The sequence below is a fragment of the Oenanthe melanoleuca genome, chromosome 12 (assembly GCF_029582105.1).
Source record: "Oenanthe melanoleuca isolate GR-GAL-2019-014 chromosome 12, OMel1.0, whole genome shotgun sequence".
In the NCBI taxonomy this organism is placed as follows: domain Eukaryota; kingdom Metazoa; phylum Chordata; class Aves; order Passeriformes; family Muscicapidae; genus Oenanthe; species Oenanthe melanoleuca.
The window spans coordinates 20,307,517-20,321,960 of NC_079346.1; the positions used below are offsets into that span (position 1 = coordinate 20,307,517).

General features: G+C 40.6%; 1 protein-coding gene across 4 annotated transcripts in view; it reads right to left on the minus strand.

Annotated features, from left to right (window-relative positions):
* The window catches only part of FGD3 (FYVE, RhoGEF and PH domain containing 3), a 94,424-nt gene that overhangs the window by 40,572 nt on the left and 39,408 nt on the right, over window positions 1-14,444 (minus strand). For 2 of the 4 annotated variants that reach the window (XM_056501612.1, XM_056501614.1), the window contains exons 2-4: window positions 7,571-7,741; window positions 3,262-3,430; window positions 1,584-2,181 (exon numbers count right to left, since the gene is read on the minus strand). In XM_056501612.1, coding sequence (XP_056357587.1) covers window positions 1,584-2,181; window positions 3,262-3,430; window positions 7,571-7,741 — 938 coding nt within the window. Of the gene's footprint in view, window positions 1-1,583; window positions 2,182-3,261; window positions 3,431-7,570; window positions 7,742-10,451; window positions 10,534-11,035; window positions 11,063-14,444 lie in introns of those variants that run through there. The other 2 variants (XM_056501615.1, XM_056501613.1) reach the window with 2 other exon arrangements.

Genomic DNA, 14,444 nt, shown 5'->3' on the forward strand with positions numbered 1-14,444 from the left:
TGGGGGGTACGCTGCTCATGCTTCTGGCGAGCTTGGAGCCGGGGACTGCTGTCTCCAGCCCACGAGGTGAAAACGCGGGGGGAGCCAGGCACTCTGCCGTCGGACATTGCCCTGCATCTGCTCTGCTCCAGCCTCCTGCCTCGGAGGACACAGCTGACCACCAGGACTCAAACGGTGAGCGGGGAGCTGTTCCTCCACCCCGCTCCCACCTGAGACACAGCGCGGCCGCTGCCGCCTCCTCCCGCCTCCCGTCTGCCACCTCCGCAGCTGTGCGGGCCCTGCCACGTTTTTCACCACCGGGAACAGACACAGGCAGTGTGTCTGTGGCTAAAGAAAGGGCTGGAACTGAGTTATTTGCTCTGTTTTGTTGTTAATTTTTCATACCTGCTGTTTCTGTTTGTACGGTTAATTATAATAGTAAAGAGCTGTTAATCCTACCCCCTTATCTCTCTGCCTTAGAGTTCTTGATTCAAACAATTATAACACATGGGAGGGAGCGGAATTAAATTCTCTATTTCAAAGAGGAGCTTCTGCCTTTATTGGCAGACACCTGTCCTTCAAACCAGGACAGACAAACACAAATCATGATACACTTGGTGATTTCAACAGAATCACTCGATTTGTACAAACTGAGGTGTGGATGCTGCACTTCACTAGCTATAGGTCATTAGCTGCAGGTGCTCATCACATTCTTTAAAACACAAAAAATCAGAAAAATCTCATATATTAACTTTACTGTCATCATGGCTTGGGGGAGAAAAACCTAACAAACCCAAGCAATCCCAAATACAAACAAAAAGAACCATCAAACAAAAAGTGGAACATTTTGCAGATATTTTGCAGTATTCTATTCTGTTTTTTTGGAAAAATCTAATCCCTTTTAGCAGCACTATTTCTAAAAAGAACTGTTTTGATAAGTTGATAACCAAAGAAATCTGTCATTAATCTTACACAGCTGCTGCAAATACACAACAGCATGGACTACATTAGTCTGGAATCAAAGAAAAAATCTCTTTTCCAGCTACAGTTTCCTGAAGGGTAATTTGACATAATTTCAATTAAAACAACTTATATGCACTCAAGAAGTGGTCACACCAACAAAAGCACAGTTTTCTGTAAAAAAACACTCTAAATTTTGTGTGAGACAAGATTCGGATCCTGCCTGTTCTACTCAGACACAAGGTCCTGACACTGCAAGATGCATTATCCAATTAACTCTCTGAATAACACAAAGCTCCACAGAAAACAACATGCTCTAACAAGCTGAATCTAGACAAACTCAAACAACAAACACAAGTTGGGAGTCTTGACCTACAAAAGTATTTGAATTTTAACAGCTTACCTCCAGCTGTGATGGATTCTCTTACATGAAACCTTTCAAAGCAAGCTGGGAACCTTTTTAAAAAACTATCTAGTAAAAAGTTAGGACCTGCATAAAGCAGGAAATAATACTGGCTTTGATGATCCGTTGATGAAAAATCAACCAAACAAATAATCAATGTATGAAAGTGATGCAAAAGACCTCTTGCCTATGCCAGGAACTGGTTTCTAAGCACTCGATAGCAACAAACAAATTCCCTTACCTTGTTTACATCCAAATACTCTAACTTTGGGACTTCTGCTATCTCTTGCTCCTCACTGCTTCCTTCATCAATGTCACTGTCCTCGTCCTGTGTGGAGTCTCTCTTCTGCTCCACAGAGGAAGGTTTGGCGCCCTTTCTGTCAGGTTCCATCTCTCCTGGGTTCCCAGCCATGCTGGGCTTCTTCTGATCTGCCCCTTCTTCACTGGGGAATGTTTCCCCAGCCACACTACAAGAAGGACTGTCAATGCCACTGTCTCTGTTGGGAATTTTACCACTCCCATTCAGTTCTGCAGTTGAGTCTTTATTGCCAAGCTCTTCTTGGGGCTCTTTGCTCATAGTCACAGCAGTACAGACTTCATGGCTTTTGTTACTACCTATGCTCAGCTCTTTAATTTTCATTATGTCTGCGTTAGTTAGATCCATGCTGCATGGTACATTGGGCTCAGCTTCATCCAATTCAGTTTTGTCATTTGTGGAAGAGCCACTGGAAGCCACTGTGTCACAGTCACACAAGCTCATCTGCTTGGATGAGTCCAGGCCAGGTTCCATCTTAAGAGCTAAATTTAACTGGTTTCTTTGAAGAATATGCACAGGTTGCCTGTGGGTGAAGAGAAGCATTACAGTCATATTAACACTCCAGTTTCATAAGTGCCCTGAAAGAGAGGGTCTGACTGTCACTTGATTCAGGTTGTATTTCTTGCACCCCACTGACAATCCCAGAAAGCAAGAGTGTGCACATCGCAATAATAATGATCACCCAACAACATCCAATGAAAAAACATCACCCCTACATTCTACTGAAATGGCACCACCAGAATCCTGGGCCGTTAGTGCTTTCCATGTCACCTTGAAGAACAGTCTGGTTTGAAGGTTTCGAGAAGGAATCGCCTTTAAAAAGAAGCAATTGGTTCTGGGCTCGCTTAAACAGGAACTCTCATTCTTCAACAGAACCAAGCCTTTGAGGCAACGTATCTTCTGCAGAGAGGATGCACTGAAGCGTGAGAAGGCACTACTCTTCCTTTTTGAAAGACACCATGTTCACCTAGGTAGTAACACTCCAAGGCACAGTACGGTGCCTGTCTCCCTCTCCCTCTTTGTGAAAAAAGCCCCATCACTTAGCTCCATCAGGCAGATTTGCTCATTTGCTCTTCGTGGAAACTTTTCATGTATTTGTAAAATGAGCTGGTTTTACAGCAAAGTACATGTATTTTATCCAATCAAGTGTCTTTCATATACAAAGTTTCAGAACAGCTGCTGTTCTACATGACATTGTTTCACAGTACCCTATGCCCTTCCCTGCCTCCAAAATATCTGATGTTTATCGTATCTTTTTGACAGAAAACTCAATTATTTGATATCATAACAACCAAGTTCCTATGATGCAATTCCCACATCAAGCCAACTTACTGGAAGCAGACTGTGGGCTACTTGCCTCTGCTAGAATTTTACCAAATTCAGCAGGTCTTAAGCTCCTTAAGCATAACTGTATGCTACAAACTAAAACTCGAAGCTTTTATTAAAAAGATACTTTGTCCTCAGTGAAGCTTTGCACTTCCAGCAGAAAACATCCCAAGAGGATCCCTATGTGATCATTACAGTTAATGCTTTCTACTATTATATTCTAAGTTAAAAATGCAGAAAAGGGAGAAGAGAGCAGCTCTCACAATGCCGTATTTACCTAATATTTTCAAATTTCTCAATGAGCGTGTTGACTCCTGCTGATATTGGTATTTCCTCCTCTCCAGGTGCTAAGCTCCTTGATGACTTGGGATCAGCTGGCAAAGGCCGAGATGGTGCAGGAGGAATTCTTTCCTGCCCAGGTTTGAGATGGACAGGCTTAGGAGGTACTAAAGAAAGAGAAAGGAAAAAACAGGAGGATAAATCTCCATCTTCTTCATCTTAAACTGGAAACAAAATCCAGATCGAGATATGCACTCTTTCTTCATTCTTTATAAACAGCACAAGTGCAGTCCTGAAGTATTGCTTACACCAAAGCAAGCTGCTAAAGAAAAATGACGGGCTTCTATTTTGTGTTTCTCCAGCTAGGTTAGCCGTGCTAACAAACCAAGCAGCTTGCAGCACGACACTGCTTCCTCATTACCAAACAGGATGCATAGCTTATGCTTCAGTTTGCAAGTTTGCTTGCCATCTCAATCACACTAATGAGCTTCCCCTTTCATGACTTCTCAAAATTCTGGCACCCCATTGAAACTCTTGGGAAAAAAAAGGGCAGAGGGATGAACCAAATACCAAAATAAACCATCAAAACCCAACCCCAGCATGGATTTCAGTTTGCTTGGTCCAAAATGCCACAGGCTGAACACAATGGGTTTTCTTCCTCTCATTCTCCCTCCCCCCTCTCTTCTGTGGGGTAGTAGTCTTCACAGATTTCCTTCCTCTTTTGGTTTTATGTTGAGTTGCATATGGTATAAATACAAAAAGTATTGTAAGAACCTTCACATTCTACTTCAGGACTCACAAAGAGGCCAAGGTACAAAGTTTAACACAGTATTTTAAAAAAACAGCATTAAAATGTAATGTCATTTTCCCAAATTTATTCAGATCTTCCATCAATTGCAGCGTAAATGATTTATCATAACACAGGCAGTAAATCATGATGACAGGTTCCCATGCTGTCATGGTTTCATATAGGGAAAGCAACTCCCATAGCGAGAACTGACACTGGAACACAGGAAACCTCGCGGTGGGATTGTTCCCAAAGCACACACTGCATGGATAGCACTGCCAAGTGTACCATCCATTCTAGACTATCCAATTATTTGACACATTAAATGAGGAAATTCTAACTACAGGTTGTATTAGAAAACAGTTTCGAGAACAGTTTCTTTCAACCATTTCTGACTCTGATCATCCATTTGGCACATGTGATCAGCATTGTAAAGGGGCTTGAGTTAACAACTGTTCTGAATGTATTTCCACGGTTACTTGCTTTAGGAGGATAAATAGAGGCATATGCACCCAAAAAGACAATTCCAATTGTGCCTTCCTTGAAGAAGGCACTGCATCTGTCTTAAGATCCACATCAGCCTATATTGTTTGCCCTGCTCCAGCAGGTGGGTGGCTGCCATAGTAGTCCATAACCAGACAGTGTCTGAGGTCAGTGTTGAAGAGCTATTAAAGCATTTTGGAGTTCTGAGTAAAGGTCAGATTTTAAACTTCCTACATTATTTGGTTTATTTCAGCATGAAAGAATAAAATCAAATTTTCTAAGGATCTGAGCTTTAAGAGGACACTTCCTATAAGAGGATTGATTTGCCCAGTCTCCAAAACCATCTGAAATCCTATTCTAAAATAAAGGATAGGAATTTGTTAAAGTCCAATTTTGAAAAGACCTCTACAAGCCCTATCTTATGCAGGAATAACAGGGAAACAGGAAAAGAACACCTTCTTGCATATAAACGGGATGGTGAAGATCTGAGTTTTGTTTGCCAGGTTTTTCATGTGACCAGTGAGTGTCCGGCCATGTCTCTCCTTGTAAAAATAAAAAACAACCTAAAAACAAGCATTCACATAGTGATTTGAACCATCTAGCCAAAGACAAGCTCTGTGCTCCTTACAGAGGGTGCATAGTTCAGCAGGCAGGCATGTCAGAACCTACCCTACATACCCCATCAGGCCTTCAAAGCTTGCCCTGATCCATAATACCATAAAGCTTAATACCATAAAGCTTGCCCTGATCCATAAAGGTTTTACAGTAACACCAAAGCATTTACATTGGGTTTCACTGCTGTCCATGTAAATGTCTGATGTCTTTCCCATTAGTGGATTCATCTGAATCACCTCAGATAACACACTCTGCACTGGATCAAATGGAACCAGGAAAGCACTTTTGCTCATTCTGAATTTTTACCTACTGAAGTAATGTTGAGAAATGGAGACATCAGCATGAAGGCAAAGCCATTAATCCTACTAAGGACTGCTTAGCAAGCAAAATTTCAGCCACACCAGATGTGGTTCAAGGCCAAGTGCACCTGGGTCAGGGCAATCCCAGATGCAGACTGGGTGGAGAATGAATCAAGACTACTGAACAGACACTTTTACTATTCCTTTTTGTTGTCAGTAATAACAACATTCATGGAACAACCACTAATTAAACTTGGCCTACCAAGACCTCTAGGTGAAAGCTCCATAAAGACACAGACCTTGTGAGATGTTTCAAGCATGAAGTAGTATAATAATCTAATGTTTAAGATTTACTTCCAGAAGCATAAAATACAAGGCTTTCTTTGCTGTTGTTTAAGGCTGAAATCCTTTTGTATAGGTATTTTAATTGGGAGGGGATAGTGGTGCAATGGCTCAGTGTGTACAACAACAAAATATCTTCTTTTTCAGATAATCACCATCTATCACATGGACCATATCTTCTAAATATTTTAGTTTATGAACTTAGTATCTTCTTCAGGCTTAGCTTCCTTTGTTCCAAACACATCTCAAACTCCCTGACTTTTGCATCCTCAATTCCCTTGAGGCTAGCACCCACTACATACATAAGTGTTATCAATTCTATAAAGCATGAGGTGATGAGAGGAGAGCTCTTGGCAAACTGGCATTACAATGACAGACTGCGTTTCATTTCGCTGATGAAGAATCATGAAAACAATTTATACTCTTCCAAGAAATGTCCTGCATTTTTTTTTTTATTTGTAGAATTTAGAAGCCTTGGGGGGCCAGAAGAACAGCTTGGGACCAGTTGCAACATGAATCTTCCTGGCTCCTCTTCCATCCTACTTTGGGATTGCCACCTATTTGACTATTAGCTGGTAGTTCTGTGGAAGCATCACAGCATATAGGTTTAGCTTTCACTTCATATTTTCAAAATACATTTGTTCCATTTAGGCATTTCCTGTTGCTATATATAGTTCTTACAATTAATGGAAAACAGACCAGGTTTAAACAGTAAGATATTATTACCTAAAATACTTCTAAAAATTTCATCAAAAATACAAACAATATTGTTAAATTCAATTTACAAGTCACAGCTGCATGAGGTATAACAACAGGACGAAATATGAAGTGACAAATTAAGTAATTGGTTATTGCTGAATCAATTTCTCCTTGAATGCTTCTCTAAGTGGTTACCTAACATTGGAAAACGAAGATAGTAAAACCTTATCTGTTATACATTTGTCTTGCGTTGCAATACAGGATGTGACCAGAAATGTGTATTCTATCACCATCTGTTGAAGCCGGGTGGGGTAGTGATTTCCTTATCTCTGTGGCACATACTATCTGCTAATGGGCCATCTTTAAAACCAGGTGGGACAATCATCTTTATCTTTTTCACAACCCATCCTCCCTCCAGGAAGATATCATCTGCTGCTGGGCCAGTGAGTCCCACTGTATGACTGATAAAATTACATCATCCCACTGGGAGATGCTCCAGCCAGGGGGAGGAGCCAAGCATTTCCTACCTAGATAAAAACTGAGATTTTGAACACCACGATACATTCTTGCCACTGGATTTCCAGAGGAAAGCCGGACATTTCCACATCATCTCTGGACCTTCAGAGGAAAACTGCACCTTCTACAGGACCACAGATTCAACTGAACCACATCTGTCACTGCAGGGGGACTGTAGCCACCATTTAATAGGACTGCTACCAACATCCTGACTGACAGGGTGTCAGACTGTATTCTGACTCTGTCAGTGTTTTGGGATTGTTCTTTGTAATACTGTATTTCTATTTTAATTTTCCTAGTAAAGAACTGTTATTCCTGATTTCCATATCTTTGCCTGAGAGCCCCTTAATTTCAAAATTATAATCATTTGGAGGGAGGGCGTTTACATTCTCCATTTCAAAGAGAAGCTTCTGCCATTTTTGGCAGATACCTCTCCTCCAAACCAGGACATTACAATGTAAAAGTAGCTGGTTTGCTACGACTCAAATTGGAACAATAATTTTAAATTATTATACTTCCTGTGCAATAGCAGCTTGTACAACTTCTAGAAGGTCAAAGCCACTTGCCTTGGGGTTTCTGTAGAGGATGCATTTTGGCCAGTGTAGTTTTGGTTTTGGGCTTTCTTCCAGACTGATGGAGACATTGCGCTGAGTTGATGTGTTGCAGTTCCCCACATGCTTCCAACACAGGATTGGAGTCAAAGTGACACTTGATTTGAATAGGAGAACAAGGGCAACCTGAGGGAAGGAAGGAAGGAAAGAAGTCAGTACTTATTCTATTGATCCTGAAGACAATTTGTGCTACTTCTGGAAGTATATCACTCATCCAAGTTCCTGAAGAAAGGAAGAGGGGAAGGAGGGAGTTGAGCCATTCACTCACAAGTGAATTCATATCACAACCCAGCCTTAATTATCCTGTTAAACTGCCTGACTGATAAGAAAGGCAGAATTTCAGCAGTCCTGTCTTTAATTAATTAATTAATTACCACGGATACCCAAAATAATAGAGCAAATATAGAAGTTAAAAATCACGTCAAAAGGATTTCTCTGAAATACAAGTGCTGTAGCATATAACGTTATGTTACTTGATAAAATACAACTGTATTAGGATGATTCAGAAATACATTCCATGGGGTGGGAATGGTACAAGTGCCATTTCTTCAGATTTAATCACCCACATTGCATTTTATCCCTATTTATTAATCCTCCTTATATAAAATATTAACATGCTTGTAAAAGGCTCCAGTGTAGAAGATGCCATCAATATATAATCCAGCGTCAACATGGAGAAAGAAGTGATTAATATGATTGATGGTCTTTACATATATTAATATGATTGATGGTCTTTTTACATTCTTGATTCACTTCTGTGAAGACTCAGAAAACAAACCATTATGGATCCTGCAGTATTTGATCTTGGTTTGATTTTGGACTTGTGGCAAGCCTACATAAAACACTCACATCAGCTTTTCTAGTGTGTCAAGAGAACGTTAAAAAAAGTTTAAAATGGAAAGTGGCTAAAAGTTGCTGCATATGAACATATAAATATATAAGGTTCTGGCAGTACTCAGAAATGAAAAATACATCAAATTCAGAAATTTGAACATAAATGCACTAAAAAGGGGAAAGAAACCACAACAAACATTCTTTCCCTATTACTGTTTCGAAATGGACTAGTTGAATTTACCAGAATCTCGCCAGAGTGGAAGGTGGCCTGCATCACATAGAAAGGATTAATCTAAAGGTGAAAAACCTTTCTCTGATGTCTTCAACAATATGGCTTTAGCTTCAAAAATGCAACCTACTTTCAGCCAGATTCCTATTAAGATCAAAAACCTGAAAAAAAAAGTGCTCCTATTCACATCAACTAAATTATCCTGGATTTATATTAATGGTATTAAATCAGGATGTGACCTTTTGAATAAAGCCCCTGGAGTCTGAGGCATGGACAATGTACATTTTGTGGTCAAAAATAGATTCAGATGGCCCAAATCTACTTTGTGATCTCTGCCACCCAAATAAACAATCCCTGAATTCCCCATGTATGGCTGCCAGTTGTAAATGTTTGAAGCTTCATTAGTATTTCTACCACAAAGATCTTCTTTTCAGCAGATTTGAGACCAGCTATTAAGGCATCCTTCTAGTTAAAACCAGGAAATAATAAATAGTAGGTTCTATTCAAATATAATTTTGTTTAACAGAAAAATGCAGTGAAAACAGAGAATATTATTAGAACAGATTAATAGAGTAATTAATAGCAAACACATCATCACTGACAGAATTTCCACTGATGGCTCAACTCTGGGTACCAAAAACTCCCTGTGACAGCAGCTATGTTGTCACAGGCCAGCTTTTAAGGGGAAGGACTAGGACTTCTTCCTTATGAACAGTACCTCAACATAGCCAGAAATTAAAACAGTACACAAGGGAAAAGCCTGAATTTGAGAAGATTAAAAGGGCAGCATGCAGAAAACAGAGCCCAGTGTTTCACCAGGTATTCACCAGCATGTGACTGGAATGCAATCTAGCAATGTTGTATTTTCTTAAAAATTGCTTCAGTGATTCAATTCCTCAGTGGACAAATCTCTGCACCCACCACCACTCTAGAAAATATGAGAAGACCCCTCTAACCCATGCTGATGACACAAGCATGGCACCAGTCTCAGCTCTGGCAAGTACCAAAGTCCTGGTAGATGCCAGACACGTCCACAGTCCCCACAGCAGCTAAGGAGGAGAGCCATAGGCACCACATCCCCAACTGGACATCCTAAGCTGAGCCCAGCTATCCCATGCTGACTTGGGATAAAGTACCAGTTACCCTAAGTATTCCCCATTCTTCTTCAACCACTGCCACAACACTGCCTGTTGGTATCAGTTTGTGAAGTTTTAAAAGGAATTAAAACCCAATTATTTTTTCTTTCCTTCTGGGATTCATTGCACTTTACTTTTCTTACTAAAAACAAAAGCTAGTGGTTCCTTCACTGCTTTCAAATGGGTGGCATCACCAGACTCCCCTTTAGTCTAGGCTAGAACTTCTTATGAGCTACTTATGGTACTGCAAAGTAGGGTGTTTTGACCCTTATCTTATAAATTCACACATAAATTCTTCCTCTTATGCCTGTTTTATTAAGTCCAGAATTTTTCTCAAACCTACTTGAAGCTCACCTTTCTCCTATCCATAGCCCAGCAGAGACCTCAGCAGGGGTGTAAAGCAACGTGTGCTGGGGCTGTACAGCCGTGCTACAGAACCCAGCTCAGCGACACTGAAAACAATTAGCTTACATTTTTCTGGCATTCCAAAACATAAAATTCAGCAAAAAGAGTGAGAGCGAAGTTATCACCATAAGCTTTCAGAAACAAATGCAATCAAGCAAACATTATATTCCAAATCAAGCAAGAATCTGGCATGGCCTGCAATTCCCCATCAAAAGAGAGGCATATCACTTACTTATGCTTGAGCAGAGACTCACACATTTTTTCTTACTTGCTTAAGCTGTAAGAAAACCAAAAAGAAGGAAGAACAGCTCTTGCTGCAGCTTTCATTTCATGGGTTAAATGCCATGTTCACAGGAACTGGCTTCCCCCAGCTCACTTCCGACCACCACTGCGGTTGGTGAGTCAAAGTATATAAATGTGGCAAATGCCCATGGAGGAGCTGTGCTAAGCACAAGTCATGGGAGATTACTGCTGGATTTGAGTTTCAAACCATCTGAAAGGCAATACAAAGGATGGTTTAGAAGCTTGAATCTTCTGGAACAGAAAAGAGAAACCTAGATCGTGGAATCCTAGATTCTCAGAATGGAGTGGAAGGCACCTTAAACAAAAACCATTTTGTTCCAGTCCCCTTCCACTAGATCAGGTTGCTTAGAGTCCCATTCAACTGGTCTTGGACACTTCCAGGGATGGAACAGCCAGAGCTTCTCTGGGCAACCTGTGCCAGGACTTCACCAAACTCACAGAGAAGAATTTCTTCCTAACGGACCAAAGCTCTTTTAGTTTGAAGCCATTTCCCCTTGTTCTATCAATACATACCCTTGAAAAAAGTCCCTCTCCAGCTCTCTTGTAGGCCTCCTTCATATTTTTATAGAGCTTTTTGCTTAGATATAGTTTGATATTAATTCAAGAACAGCGTCAGTAACAGCAGTAACGTCATGGAAACAAAAAAAACCACAGTTCTCAGCACGCAAACTCTCAGTCTGCTTCACAGTCTGAAAAGGGAAATGAGGGACCACGAAAGGTAGCACTACGGAGAGGCCACAAAAGTGACAATAAATGCATTTCTACCAGCATGGGATGGAGCTTGCTAAAAGATTTACATCAAATACCTTGAAAATATTCAAAGCTTCTTCTTCCCTTATCCTCCTCTCCCATCAGAATCTCCATGGGAAATGATAAAGGATGAAGCACGATACAAAATTTTTGAATGAATGATGCATTTCAGGGCAGACTCCATCTCTGAGGAACCACAGAGGAGCTGCTGCTTTGGGTTCCTACAAAAAACACAATGCTGAAAAACCCAAATTGCCAAATTGCTCAATCTGAGTAGGGTTGCCAGAAATTTGGTATATTCAATTCACCTCACATGACCACTGAAATACAGACACACAAAAAAAGAGCTTTTCACAGAAAGAATCATGTCACTAAAATTAACATATTTGTGCATGTAAAGCACAAGAAGGACCAATAGTTTCCCTAGACCTATAATGCTAGTATTTGGAATTTTGAGATTTTGTGTACTTTTATCCTGTTCTGACTAATTTAAATGGCCTTAGGTGAAGACGCTTTCTCTAATAGATGCTTCATAGCATCTCGAGTGTCACTACTGAACATCATTGTCATTGTATTTTCTAAAAACCTGCATCAAAATATCCCACCTTTATTCTCATTAGATTCTCCTAAGGTACATTCCTGCAAGCTTGTCTTGGTTTGAAAAGCAGGATGTAACCAAAAGTATGTATTCTTTCACCATCTGTTAAAACCAGGTGGGACAGTGTTCTTTATCTTTTCCCCAACCCATCCTTTCTCCAGGGAGGTATCCTCTGTTAATGGGCCACTGAGTCCCACTGTATGACTGATAAAATCACATCATCCCATTGTGAGATGCTCCACCCAGAGGAAGGAGCCAAGCATTTCCTACCTAGATAAAATGTGAGATTTGGAACATCACAGAAACCTTTTTCCACTGGATTCCAGAGGAAAACTGCACCCATCTACAGGACCAGTGCTTCAACAGAACCACATCTGTGACTCCAGGACTGCAGCCACCGTTTAATGGGACTCTACCAACCCTGACTGACAGGGTGTCAAGTTGTATCCTGACTCTGTCAGTGTTTTGGGTTTTTGTATTACTGTATTTTAATTTTCCTAGAAAAGAACTGTTATTCCTATTCCCATATGTTTGCCTGAGAGCTCCTTAATTTCAAAAGTATAATAATTTGGAGGGAGGGAGCTGACGTTTTCCATTTCAAGAGGGGTTCCAGCCTTCCTTAGCAGACACCTGTCTTTCAAACTAAGACACAGCTAATCCAGAAAAAGGCTGTGCTTTACCAGCACTGGCACACACCTTATATCTTTTATCATCTGAATCACAACAGGCATATTCTGGAGAAAGGAATTTTCAGCTCTGACTTGTGTTCTTCTTGAACAGGTTTTTACATACAATGAGTTTTACATACAATGAGTAAAAACGTCTTTTACACACTCATTTCAGTGCAGTCTCTGTATCTGTCATTGCAATCTTGTTTTTATTGCCCTATCCAGAATAGCACCCTGTGCAAAGCTTTTCCAACACTCTTCTACCTCTCGGCCATTCACACTTGATCTTGCAGCCAGGGATTTCTCCACAACTGCTTTAAATTAATTATTACAGAATTTTAATTACTCATTTAATCTGGTATATTTTCATTTAAAGAATTAGCTTTACAACAGACATACATCAGCCATTTCCTAACAACAACAAAGCACACTCCTTGTCCCACTCAATGTTTCTTAGACAGGGTACTAGAGCACAGTCCTCACTTCCTATACTGCATATAAATTTAAAAACTTCACACTCTAGACCCACATTTGTCCAGCCAGAAACACTGCTGGCACTGTTGGTTCTACATGAAGCAGGAATGCAGTGTCAGGACAGGCTCTCTGGCCCCCCACCATTGCAGGGGCAGCTTGGCCACTGGGGCCTCTACCTCAGACATGAGTTAGCTGGCAAACTGTTAATAAAAACTGGCTATAAAAGTGATTAAGTGCTTACTTTACATTCATATAATTAAAATGCTCAGGAGAAGGTTTCTGAGTGACAGAAATTAGGAGCTTCAACACTTAAGTACTGCAGCACTACTTAACAGAGATGTGTAAACCAAATTCCTGACAAAATCTTCATACTTACCCAATGACAAAGTAAAGAAAAGGCAAAATTACAAGCACATCTTAGAAATCCTGCTGCAAGAAAATCATTACATACAACTTTATGCTGGAGCAAGGAAAAAAAACAGACAAAAAATCAAGCAGGCACTCACTTCTACTCTTAGGCATTTTATGTTGCTCTGAGTACAGCTCAGAGCCACCACATCCCCCACAGACAGCACAATGCAAGGATCCTTCCAAGGCCAGTCAAATACGCTCCATCATTTCCACCAAAGTAGCAATAATAACATCTCTTGAGATGTAATACAGGATCAATTCAACTTGCCATTAGCAGAGAAAATTTTAAACTCCTTTCCAGGACAAAAAATCAGAATCTATCATTAACTATATGGAGAAGGTCATCTTTACCTAGTAAAGAAGAAAAGTGGTATTTCTTATTTTATTTTTATTTTTTAGTAGGCTGCCAAGCGAATTCTGGCCAAAAACAAATGAAAGGGAAAAACACATCAGCTGAAAGGGAAGAAGGACCAGCTTCCAAACCTGGCAATTCCAAGGGGGCCTGAGAAGTGGAAGCAACAACCAGAAAAGCCATACTGAGGATAGAATAAATTCACTCAAAAGGAAAATAAGAAAAAAAAACAAAGTAAAGCACCACAGAATATATTCTTCTCCAGGACTAACAACAGGCACAACAGAGCCCTGAAACAAAAGTATTTTTATTTCCTGTATGAAACAGGATGTGGTACTGCAGTTAGCGAGCACTTACCTTCACAGCTCCTGAGGCTATTGGTACAAAGTTAAAAAAAAAAGATCTCGTGTTTTTACTGACTGTGTTTTAATTGAGCCCTCCATTAACATCCACACAGAGGACACACCATCTGCTGCACAGTCCCAGCCTCCCTTCAGTCACAGGTGTTAGCCCCAAATGAAAGGGTCGTACTGAAACCTCTCTATAAGAAAGCCCCCGGCTCATCCAGCTAGCACTCCAGGAGCAAGTCCAGCCTCACCATCTCCTGCAGAGAAGGAGGGACTGTGGGGAACTCAGTGGGACTCCTCACTGTGCATCACTGTTATCAAA